Source organism: Pan troglodytes, chromosome 1 (genome assembly GCF_028858775.2).
Source record: "Pan troglodytes isolate AG18354 chromosome 1, NHGRI_mPanTro3-v2.0_pri, whole genome shotgun sequence".
In the NCBI taxonomy this organism is placed as follows: Eukaryota; Metazoa; Chordata; class Mammalia; order Primates; family Hominidae; genus Pan; species Pan troglodytes.
Window position 1 is genome coordinate 110,877,520 of NC_072398.2, and position 13,003 is coordinate 110,890,522.

At 36.8% G+C, this 13,003-nt stretch overlaps 1 protein-coding gene across 3 annotated transcripts in view; it reads left to right on the top strand.

The window, feature by feature from the left end:
• MAGI3 (membrane associated guanylate kinase, WW and PDZ domain containing 3) overlaps positions 1 to 13,003 on the top strand; it is a 293,182-nt gene that overhangs the window by 249,563 nt on the left and 30,616 nt on the right. For all 3 annotated transcript variants that reach the window (XM_024347852.2, XM_063814730.1, XM_024347856.3), the window contains exons 13-16: positions 440 to 531; positions 2,221 to 2,413; positions 5,034 to 5,222; positions 10,286 to 10,471. In XM_024347852.2, the coding sequence (XP_024203620.2) occupies positions 440 to 531; positions 2,221 to 2,413; positions 5,034 to 5,222; positions 10,286 to 10,471 (660 nt within the window). The remainder of the gene's footprint in view (positions 1 to 439; positions 532 to 2,220; positions 2,414 to 5,033; positions 5,223 to 10,285; positions 10,472 to 13,003) is intronic.

Here is a 13,003-nt window from a genome sequence, read left to right on the forward strand (position 1 = left end):
TTAGCTTGAGAGCAGGAATAAGGTATTTTACAGGCACTCTATACAGGAGCGCCTATACAGATTTAATGTACCTTACCCAAGTGTTAACTTAGGTCATTTGCACCTGTCAAATATCAAACTCAAGTTTGATCATTCTGAATTCAACATTGTTATATTGATTGGACAGCATTAGAAGTTAATGGCAGTGTAATACTGAGTATATGGAAGTGAGAGTAAATGTTTCTAAACAGTCTTCATACAGTTGTGTTTAGAGCTCAAAACAAGGATTTATAGTTGAATTGTGTGTGTGTTACACTCTTGTGCAAATTTTCCATATTAAAAAGTTCTGAGATTATAGTTTATTGAGTTACTCTATAATATCCTACTAAATACTGAACTTTGTTTTGTTTTAATCCTTTTAAAATAAATCACAGTATTTATATTTTCTGATTTTCCTCAGCACCAAACACCAAAGATTTGGATGTTTTTCTTCGAAAACAAGAGTCAGGGTTTGGCTTCAGGGTGCTAGGAGGAGATGGACCTGACCAGTCTGTAAGTGTCACTTCTTTGGAACATGGCTGTTTCCTGTTCAAACGTTTTGAGTGGTGATTTGGTGGATTATGGTGTGTTTTAAGTTTTTTTTTTCTCTAACAGTTTCATTAATATGAAGAATAACTGCATTTCTATTATTATCATAGTCCCTCAGTTATTGTGGTGTAGCTGAGGCTAAAAACTGTGGGTAAAAACTGAATATGTCAGCTGCAAATTAGACAGTGATTAATTTATTTACTTCTCTGTGTGAATAACTACATAAAGCTTATTTTAAGTTTATATTTTCCTTTGCCCTCATTAAACAGAGTCTAAGACATTTTCCTTCTCTAAGAAGCCTATAATCCCATGTCCTCTTTCCCACTATTACTCTATCTTCTGGATGCTCCATAAATGGTTGGCATGAGCCAGTGCATATTGTTTCACCTCATCTTATTAATAGGTTGGCATTTTCATGCTCAGTACTTTGCATGTCATTTCATCTGTTACCTTTGAAACTAGAGGAATATAAAATAATTAATATTTTTGTCCAGAGGCATAAGGGTTATATTTGCAAAGCATTTGAAGTCTAGGATTTTGTTTACACATGATTCTCACATAAACTTGTTTTAGAGAACAAATGTAGTGGGTTTTGTTTCTAAGTTTTGCTCTCGGTTTGAATAACAAAGAAGTAATGTGTTCTGTAGCATGTTTAAGAACATATTTGCATTTTATTTTATGTAATATCAATATATTATATATCAAAAAATATGGTTGGAAGTTAGGTGAAGAACAATAATCTTTAAAAATTACAGGCTTCTTATTTCTGAATAGAACATTTGATTTATGTAGTATAAATTTGTTCTAATTGGTCATATTGGTTACAGTTACAACAGTCATTGGAGACACATAAAGCTTAAGGCAGGTTGCCCTATGTAGAACAAATACTAGATACTTTAATTGTTCTTGGTGGTATTTGTATTTTTGTTTTATTGCTTCCTATTTTGTTGATACTCATAATGTTCACTTAGACATTTTAAGAATTTGTTTCAAACAACTTAGAAGAAACCTTTCTTTTCTCTTAAATGTCAGATTTTAGCAGCTCTGAAACTAGCCTAAACATTCAGGATTGCCTAATTATAGGATTCTAATGCTGGTGAGCAAAATGAACCAGATTTGTTCACCTAGATGCAAGTGAAGCTTCAGGCCACTCTGTTCCCGCTGAGATTTAGAAACAAGAAATGTCTCTGTGCTGTGTATATTGAACTTGTACCGTTAGTCATATGTGATGGGAGTACCGTTGAGAATGATCCCAGTTGCTGTGAACACTATGTAGAAAATCTTGCCTGATGACATTGAACAGACTTTTAATAGCTACTCTGCAGATTTATATTTTCTGAGTTTAGTGTTTTGTTTCATTGTAATGATAGGGATAATGGTTGTGCTTTTTGAGTTATCGAACAACTTTGTATTTTCTATTTTCTTTGTACACAGCCCTGAGGATCTATAAGGGATTACATAATACAATGTGGTTATTTGAAGTGCCATTTTGGAGAATGGGCACTTTCTCAGATAATACCTTTCTAAAATATAACTGTTTTCATAGTTGAACTGCAAAAATATGTTGGTTTGCACAATGCTAAGTTAGGAATTCCTTAACTCTTCAGCTAAACTTTACACTGTGGACCAAACTGTACTTTGTTATCTTATCAGATATATATTGGGGCTATTATTCCCCTGGGAGCAGCTGAGAAAGATGGTCGGCTCCGCGCAGCTGATGAACTAATGTGCATTGATGGAATTCCTGTTAAAGGGAAATCACACAAACAAGTCTTGGACCTCATGACAACTGCTGCTCGAAATGGCCATGTGTTACTAACTGTCAGACGGAAGATCTTCTATGGAGGTGTGTGAACTTGTTCCCGCTCTGAAAAGTTAAAAAAGAAACAAAGATACTAGTCTACTTCCTGTGTAGTTTTGCAGGTTATTTTATTACATTCAGTAGTATCTAAGATAACCCATTTGGTGTGATCCAGGGCCTCACTGTGGAAGGCTATGCAAACACAAAAGGATTCAGAAATAATACTACTATAAAAAAATAAATTTTGGGCTTCTATATTAAGATTATTTTCATATATTGATGCATTTTGCAAATGTATTATAGGTGGGAGTATTGATTTAAATCCAGTTTTGTTTTGTTTTGTTGAGTTGAGGTAGAGTCTCACTCTGTCACCCAGGCTAGAGTGCAGTGGTATGAGCTCAGCTCATGCAACCTCCACCTCCTGGGTTCAAGCGATTCTCCTGCCTCAGCCTCCTGAGTAGCTGGGATTACAGGCACACACCATCACACGGCTAATTTTTGTATTTTTAGTAGAGACGGGGTTTCACCACATTGGCCAGGCTGGTCTCGAACTCTTGACCTCAAGTGATCCACCTGTCTCAGACTCCCAAAGTGCTGGAATTACAGGCGTGAGCCACTGTGCCCAGCCTAAATTTGTTTTTTTTTTTTTAAATAACAAATACAAAATTATTTAGTCATACCAAGATATCCCACTAGCTGAATATACAAAGATTTTTGGATCCCAGTGAAATCTGAACTACTAAAGGAAAGTAGGATGTTTCTACTTGAGAAGTTTTAGTATAATTTAACATTTATTGAGGCTTACTATGTCCTAGATGCATGGATTATTTTATTTAATCTTCACAACACTATGAGGTCATTATCTAGTTCTATGATTACTCAGAGAAAGGTTGAGAAACAAATAACTGGTAAGAGGTAGGGCCTGGATTAAAAGTTGCAGTTTAATTCAGAGATCAGGGTTTAAACCATAGCATTAGGATATGAATATCTCTTATAGTTTCTCGCCAGTAGCTTTATGAATAATTAAATAGAAATTCTTATAAGTGAATTCTTTCCACTTTAAAATTAAAAAAATACAACTCTGTAGCACAAGAATATAAGCCTCATGAAGGTATGAATTTTTATTTGTGTAGTTATCTGCTGTAAGCTCGGCACCTAAAAGAGTGCCTGTCTGGTACAAAGTGGACATTAATAAATGTTGTTAATTGGATGAATATTTACATCACTCTTAAAAATGAGGCATTGTATTTTTTATTGCAACATTCAAAGTAAAGGCCTGCCTCCTTTGGTAAATACCAGGCATTTAGAATGCATATAGATTGTAATGCAGTACTGCCTCAATTTGGTTGTGTTGGAGGCCAAATGTAACTACTTACAGTAAAATTGTGATGTTATACAACCTACGCTCTTCCCTGGAAAGAATCATGAAGAAGTTTCGTAGTAGTTTGGTATTATTGGAGACATTTTAGCTAATACATTCTAACTATGCATTTTGAAAAAAAAAAAAGAAAAAAACATATTTTTAAAACCATGTGAATTTTCAGCCAGAAAGAGACCTTATAAATATGGACATGACTGCAGTGTGTTGTGGTTATTATTAACGATGGTTTGTACCAAATTATGGCAAAAAATGTGCCCTTTTTAAAAAATCAGTTAGGACTTTGTGTCATTCTCAAGTTCTGATGTCATCCTTGAAGAGCAGAAAAAGGTGTAGGTTAATTGGCCATTTGTCAGGAATTTCATATGACCCTGTCTATGCCCAGAAGTGTTTGCTATTCATGTGGACAGCTTGTTATGTGTCCCAGCAAGTTGAGGGGTGGAGGTTGGGGAGGTTGAAGGCTGAGAACTGCTAATGATGAACTCATCTTATATCATCACTCAGGAAACTGCAGTTGCAAAACACATCATATAAGACAAATCCTGTACAGGTAGCAAACTGTTATAATGGGGCAGCATTTCTGCCCTGATGCTTTAACCTCTAAGACAGACATCAATGAATATCAGTCACTGAGCTAAATTATATTTATAATTGATTTTAAAAGGAAGTTCATGTGTCATTCCTCATTATGTGTTTCATTAAAATTATTGGTCCATGTTATAAACCTTGATGGAACTAAAACAGTTTTAGGAAGAATTTTTTTACTATCAAATCTCACAGAAACTTTGAAAAGCTTCCTTTAAAATGAGATCATGAGGTCAGGAGTTCGAGACCAGCCTGGCCAATATGGTGAAACCCCATCTCTTCTAAAAATACAAAAATTAGCCGGGCATGGTGGTGGGCACCTGTAATCCCAGCTACTCAGGAGGCTGAGGCAGGAGAATGGCGTGAACCCAGGAAGCAGAGGTTGCAATGAGCCGAGATCGCGCCACTGCACTCCAGCCTAGGTGACAGAGCAAGATGCCATCTCGGGGGAAAAAAAAATGAGATAACATGAGATTGTATGTATTTTTCAGTAATCCACTCTGAGTATTTGGGAAGTCGGATGGACTGCTGTTGCCTACATCTGCACTCAGATTATACCCGAAGCTCACATGTGGGGCTGCTTTTCTATTCTTTATGTTATTAGAAACTGAATTTTTCTGTGAGAGGCTTAGCATAAAAACACTTTAGTCACCAGAAATTATGATGTTCCAGACATATCAAAACTGATCATGTTTATTACAGAAAAACAACCCGAGGACGACAGCTCTCAGGCCTTCATTTCAACACAGAATGGATCTCCCCGCCTGAACCGGGCAGAGGTCCCAGCCAGGCCTGCACCCCAGGAGCCCTATGATGTTGTCTTGCAACGAAAAGAAAATGAAGGATTTGGCTTTGTCATCCTCACCTCCAAAAACAAACCACCTCCAGGAGGTAAGGGCTATTGTATCTTATTGTCTCTCCCTGCAAGTCCAGTTTTCTGAGGCTCCCACTGGAGTTTATGAAATAATTAGGAGCTATGTATAAAATGCCTTAGGTACTTATCTTTTTAAGAATGGTGAATACTTTCCTTATTTTCAAAATTAGGTAATTTGAACCGAACCTTCCAGGCTTCAAGTTTATCTATTGTCTCACATTCTATAAAATATTTAATAAGTCTCAGTAGCTCCATTTGCATCAAGGTTATACTGAAGACAGTATGTCATAGATATGGATTTAATGAAAGGTATAATGCTGACTTTTAAGAAAATGGGGACATAGGTTTTGAAAATTAGGATAAATCGTGTATGTAGAAAATAGAGACTAGAAGCAATTGAGAAGAAGCAAAGCAGATTAACAGAAAAATCTTGACCCAAATATGTTGTAGATATTTTATGTTATTATTTAATAATAATTGCCATAGTCCAGCTATAAATTACCCTTGTTGAATGATAAGAGGCATACCTTTTATAAATGTTTCATTGAAAGGTAAAAATTTTGTCAACAATTGGAAAATGGATCTAAATATCTTGAACCAAGTTTAACAGAATATTCTAATCCAGAAGATGAATGTATTTATATCAGTTCCATGATCAAAGGAGGAATTACATCTGATATATTCAGGGCTGTTACGATTCAGCAAATGAAATATTTGTCTTGATATTTCTATAAAATAATAATTTTTAATATAATTATAAAATCCAGTTGAATATGAGAACCAGCTCCAAGTCAAATAATAAAAATCTTTGACCACATGAAAATGTGCCCTTGCCTTTACAAGTCAGTTTGATTATATTTTGAACAGTGAGATCCTTTTAGACCAAGTGGTTGCTAAAACCTTAGTTTAAAAAAAAGAAAACACTTTTAGGAAAGTGTTGTGAGCCAAATCAGTTTGCAGAAATCTTGCTAAAATTAATGGAAATGTATAAGGGAAAAAGAGTCCATGACATGGATGAGTTATTGCTATAGTATTAGGTCACTGCTCACTGATACTAGTTTCCATTTTCCCAAAGCAGTTGCCATGGAAACACTTGGAACTGGAACTGTCACTGATGCTGTGAGGATGATAATATGGCCTGTGTCAGAAAAATGAAAGGAAAGCAGCTTTTAGGTGGTTTTCATGTTGTATCATTGGAATCAGTATTTCCAAAAACAGATAACCATTTAGGATAATGATATTGTCATTCTCGTAACATACAATAACACCAGGCATTCAGATTAACTACAACAGTGAAAGTATTACTCTAGTAGATAGATGCTAACCACTTTCTATATTGAAGATATTCCCTTTCTAGCACTACAGAAATTTGGGGAAAGTCTGGTGTTCACTATAAAACTAAGCTATATAGAGGAATTCAGTAAAATAAGTTTCATTGCTTAAATACATTTAAGCATGTTTTCACATTTATTTATATTTAACATTTATGTTATATTAAATTTTAATATATTAAGTATTTTTATTTGTATATATTGATAAATTTTTAAAATTTTAAAAATCTTTAAGTAGTTTTATATTTCCTTGTTTCAATCATTTTTTACTATTGTGATGGTTTTACCTATGGAGATACTTCATCTCTTTAAGATAGTGTCATTAAGTGTTGTGTTTTGTAATCCAACAAACTTGGATTCAAGTCCTGCTTATGTCTTTTAATAGCTGTCTGATCTTGGGCAAATTACTTTCTCTCCAAGAGCTCCAGTTTCTTCCATAAAATGAGGATGATAGAGACACTCCCTGTCTCATGAATGTGAGGATTAAAGGAGACAGGGTATGTGAAGCCCTTAGCCAAGGCCTTCAGTAAATGTTAGCTGCTGTTGCTTGTTGTAACTTCTGCTGCCATTGTTATCATCATCATTATTTAGAAAATTGTCACCGTCTCTTAACTTTTCTTTAAAAAAAAACTTTTAAAAGTTCATCAATACTTAATAATGAGATAGGAAAGAAAGCCCAATTAAAATGTAAGATTGAGGCAGCAGCTAACATGTGGCAGGAGATGAGTATTTGCAGCTCATTAATTATCAGGCTGAATGGTAAATTAGGCTCAGGTTGTTGATGAATTTTATGTAAAGTACTTGAGATTTTCAGTCATGGTGTAAAACCAGAATTGATAATTTCACTGAAATGCTAGTTAATAGTCTCATAAAATGTTGAGGCCTGAGAGTATTCTTGTTAGAATTTTATTTTTCACATATAGACAGAAAAAGGGTCCTGGGGAAAGCTCCAATGAGGAGTTTTCACTCACAGAGACTGAACACTTGCTGCAAACTGTATGACAGAGAAGGTTTGGTTCAGAAAGGAGTTAGCACAGGTGGAAAGGCAGGAAACCTGTCTCAGAATAGATCATTATTTTCTTTTTCTTTTTTTTTTTTTTTTTGAGACAGTCTTACTCTGTTGCCCAGGCTGGAGTGAAGTGGTGTGATCTCGGTTCACTGCAACCTCTGCCTCCCAGGTTCAAGTGATTCTCATGCCTCAGCCTCCCGATTAGCTGGGATTACAGGCATGTGCCAACACACCTGGCTAATTTTTTTTGTATTTTTAGCAGAGACGGGGTTTTGCCATGTTGGCCAGGCTGGTCTCAAGCTCCCGACCTCAGGCAATCCACCCACCTTGGCCTCCCAAAGTGCTGGGATTACAGGCATGAGCCACCGTGCCCGGCCAGATCATTCTTTATGGACCTCATCTCAGGTATTTTCTAATGACGTATGTCTCAAGAAGAGTTCCTAGTAGCATCTGTGGTACCAGTTATGGAATTCTGAGTTTCTCTACTGTTGACTTTTTCAAAGATCAGGGATCCAGGTCTAGCATCCTCACAATTTGTCTAAGTGCTGAATGAATGGAGTACTTAGAAAAGGCCTCTATTTAAGATTAAGAAGACTCGGCTAGTTTTTGCTTTACTAGTACTTCAGGGCTTTTAGTGTTATTCCTTCTTATCATGTAGTTTTCAGTTCTGGTTGCAAGGGATTTCTTTGAAAAGGGAACATTTCCAGTTACTGTTCTTTGTTTTCCTGAAAAGAAATGTTTTAAGAGCACTAAAATGATCTCAGGATCTAGACAAGCCAGGCTATGAGACAGATTTAGGCCAAAGATGAATGAAGATGGATAAGTTGGCTTTATGGCAAATGCCTGTAGACTTTGTGTATCAACAAAAACAAGGCAGGACTGAAGGCTTTTCCCTAGCTATGTGAACTCTAAGGGGTTACCTTGAACAGTTTCCCAGTCCGTTTAGAAAATGTTCAGAAGCTACCTTTCTACTGGTCTGTTTGCTATTTTTAACTGTTCTGGTGACACTGCTATAAATACTAAGACAGTAACAATCTGACTGCTTTTACCTTCCCTCACCCAAACAACCAGCCCTTTAGGAAGTTGTATACCACCATGCACCGATTCTTTTTACCACATTGCTCGCAGACTGAGAAAGGGGACCACTAAGATTTCAGAGATTAATTCTATTTAATGCTTTCCCAAGTCTGAACAAACTCCTTTTAGTGAGCCAAGGAACTGAATGATTTTCTTCTCAGAGTATCTAGAAAGAACACTATGTTTGAGTAAATCTTTTGTAAGGAGAATAACTGAGATATTGATTTAGAAGGTCACCACAGGGCCACCGTATGACCTGCCGTATGTTTCTGGTGTGCCACCTGTTGTAGAATTAGTGAATCAACTCATAATGCCTGATATGACATGGCCCTTTCTGCACTGGCATTTCTCTAATTACGTTGTTTGTAAGGAAAATAGAATAATAAGTGCTTGACATAATTCAGAGCTAAAAGGCACTTCCTTCCAACATTGACTTACTCTATTTTAAGATAAAATCTGCCACTGTGTATTCCTAGAAGAGCCAGGGCACTGTCTGTAGGGAAATAAATCATCATCAAGAATAACTTTTCTACTCCAAATGAAGGTCTATTTAAATGTCCCTTACATACTCCTAGATATGATTCAGAAATACTAGTAAGGAGCAGGTTTTACTATGGAAATTAAACATCATTCACAGTGCCATTCAAAAATATGAATTATCCCTATTCAAATCAGTCAGTAGTCAGCAGGAGCCCACATACCTGATAAGTTTAAAGTTTACTGACCTAGGCTAGGAAATTCTCAGAGAACATAGAAGGAACATTTGTTTCCTAATACAAATGCTGCCTGTTGCACGGTGGAAAATATTTTGTTTGACAAGGTTTCCTGAATATCTGAGAACTCATTTCAAGCTATAATAATAGCAGAGTATCTTAATAGTTAGTCCAGGAAGGCTCTTAGCATTATAAGCTGGAGATACAGTAGAGCTACACAGAGCATCTTTGCAATTGTATTAGACTCAGCTTTGTGTATTTGGTTTAGAATTTGATCCATCAGTCAAGTAGTCTTAACAGTTAACATTTAATGTTCCAATTCCACTCAGCTTTTCAAATTTTAAAAAGAGCCAAAGGCATAAATAAGAGGAATTAATTTACATGTGGAATTAAGTATGATTCATTTTAATTGTCAGTCATTTCACTGTACCTGAATTTCTGACCAATAACTACCGAGTGCTAAACCTGAGTTTGACCTGCATTTATTTACAAGGTTCCTTATGGGAGCAAGTGCCCCTTTAACAGAAGCAAAGATAATCTTATCGTAGCAGTTTTTAAAATAGCTAAAAACTTGTTGCAGCTTAAATGGCCAACAATAAACAATGAGACATCTGATCAGTCAGGTGGTATCAGTGAGATTAGTAGCTCTTAAACAGAACAATTACGATGAGAATGTAAAAATTAGAAAAAGGTTTCTGGTAGGTAGAAAATAGCAAAGAGGTTTATATGCTATGATTACAACTGTGTAAAGAGTATTTATGCATGTGGGCAAAAGTGAGAAGTATGAAAATAGTTCCGTTTGGATGCGATGATGACGTGTGGTACTTTTCTGTTATGTTTTTAAATAATTTTCTTGGATGTTATGTTGAATTTTAAATGATGTTGATTATAAATCTAACACTAGCAGAAATCTTAAATAATTGAAAAACCGGGGTTTTTTTTTCCCATAGTTATTCCTCATAAAATTGGCCGAGTCATAGAAGGAAGTCCGGCTGACCGCTGTGGAAAACTGAAAGTTGGAGATCATATCTCTGCAGTGAATGGGCAGTCCATTGTTGAACTGTCTCATGATAACATTGTTCAGCTGATCAAAGATGCTGGTGTCACCGTCACACTAACGGTCATTGCTGAAGAAGGTAAGGAGCCAGTAGACGCGCCTGCCCCAAGCTGATCTGAGAGGCACAAAGCCTGTGTGAGGCAGTGGCCTCCTCCAGCACTGCCAGAATCACTGCGGGGATATAACTGTGTATGCACGCTGGAGTCTTATTCTTCCCCTTTTCAATTTAATGAACTTAAAAGACAACTTATTATAAAGTTGTCAGCAGCTCAAGAAAAATAATCCAGCTAGTGAGTGTGGACCGTTTATTTATGTGCTAGAGAAGCAAGCACCCAGAAGTGAAAGAGACTGGTAGTACTTTTCAGATCTTATTTTCTTAAAATAATGTCTTAAGTCTTCGCTTAAGTGAGAGAAAATCCTTTAAACAGTTCAAAGAAAGTCACTGTTGATATCAAGTCTTTTATGTCAGGCCCATGCCACAGTGTGCCTTTCCTTGGGGACAGGGCTTTGTTCTGGGCAGCCGCTTTGTAAACAGGGTAAAGGAGTGTGTGGGAATGGCTAGTAAGTGGGGCATAAAACACATACTGGCAGCCCTGGAGTCTCCCAAACATGTTTAATGTCTTGCCTTGCTGTAAAGCTGCCTTTTGATCATTAAGAATTTCTAATTAGGAACCATCTTTAGCCAGTCCATATTCTTTGTGAATTACAGCATAACCACTATGTAATGCTCTCATTTTTCCTGATTTTGCAAAACTAACAAGGAGAAGCCAAAAACAGAATTATGAAGGATCAGTCTTTGATGTTAAAATTCCTCATACTATAATGTGTATTCATGTTCCATTTTCTCCCATGACCCTCTAATCTAGTTGGTTTCCAAGTCTTTTATACTTCCTGGTTCTACCTTTTGTTTCTGTTCCTACCACACCACTCTCATCATTTATTTCTAAGGTATTACATAAATCTGTTCAAGATGCTATAGGGGTTATTTCTGCATGGACATGAATTGACTTCACTGCTCCCTTAGGCCCTGTCGAATTCTGGGCAGGATTCCAAGATGCTGTAACATCCCTGCCTTTGTTCTTTCCCTTCTCCATTCTGTTCCTATACTCTTCTCAGACTCTGCTGATTCTTTTCTAAAATAATCCCTTGTAGAAGCTCCACTGCTTCCCCACTCTCTGCCCAGAAAGTGTTCTGTGATTTTGCTCTCAGCCTTTTAAATGTACTTCTCAGTATTCTCTCCACACCCTCTCTAAGCTGGGCCTCACTGGCCTCTATGTACATGGCCTTCCCCCCCAACCCCAACTCCCATAGCACCTCCTATCTCTGCACTTCACTGGACATCATTCTTACATAACTATATCCCTATTTAAATGGTCTGCTCTTTGTAAACAAAAAACATGTTGGTTGACTATGATACTAGATGCTCAGCATTTTTTTTTTTTTTTGAGACAGGGTCTCACTCTGTTGCCCAGGCTGGAGTGCAGTGGCACAGTCCTGGCTCGCTGCAGTCTCAACCTCCTGGGCTCAAGTGATCCTCTGACCTCAGCGTCCTGAGTAGCTAGGACTACATAATTTTTAATTTTTTTTTTTTTTTTTTGAGATGGGGGTCTCACTGTGTTGCATAGTCTGGTCTCGAACTCCTGGGCTCAAGCGATCTTCCTGCCTCAGCCTCCCACAGTGCTAGTATTACAGGCGTGAGTCACCATGCCTGGCCAGCAAATATTTTTTGAATGAAGGAATGAGTAAACGAATGAGTGAACAAAGTAAAAGTTAGGAGATGTTAGTTCTGAGGCCTTCTGTCCCATTACCTAAGCAGAGGCTATTTAAACCCAATAAAAGAAGTAAGGCTTTTGACAAAGGCCACAGATACCTATTAGCTAGTTACATGACAAAAAAGCTACATAATATTTCTAATCTTCACTTTTTTAACTGTAGAACTGGAGTAGTAATATCTATTTCAGGATCATCATCAGGGGTTAAAGGTGAAAATATACATAAACTGCATAAATACCCTAGGGTGCTCATCTAATATCATTATTTTACCTACATGACTGGCTCCCTCATTCAGGTCTCTGTTTAAATCTCACTTCCCAAGGAAATAATAATAGTATTTAATAAGTGTGTACTATGTGACAGGCACTGTCCTAAATGCTTGACATATATTAACTAATACAATAATCCTAGGCAGGCACTATGGTTTTCCAATTCTTGTAGATGAGGAAACTGAGTCACAGAGCAGTTAGATGAATTGCCTGTGGTTAAAAAATGTTCTAAATGCTTACTCTCAATATCTATGTATCTCGTCTATGAACCACACTTTGGGTAGCCTTGGGATAGATTGTTAGGAAAAAAAACTACTTCTTTCTCCAGTAACTTTTCCCCCAAAATTACTGTTTAATGTTGATGGTATTTTCTCTAAGAGATTATCCAAGATTGTTCATAATTTTTCTTAGAATAAAAGTTCCCTTTCACATTCTGGCCCAAACACTTGTGGACAGACACTTAAGATTTCCTGTGTAACGTCAGTTCGTGTTCAGAGAAAAGAGAAGGGTGGAGGGAAGCTCCTCTAGAAGATATATACTTAAAGTATATTTCATATGCAGCCACAGCC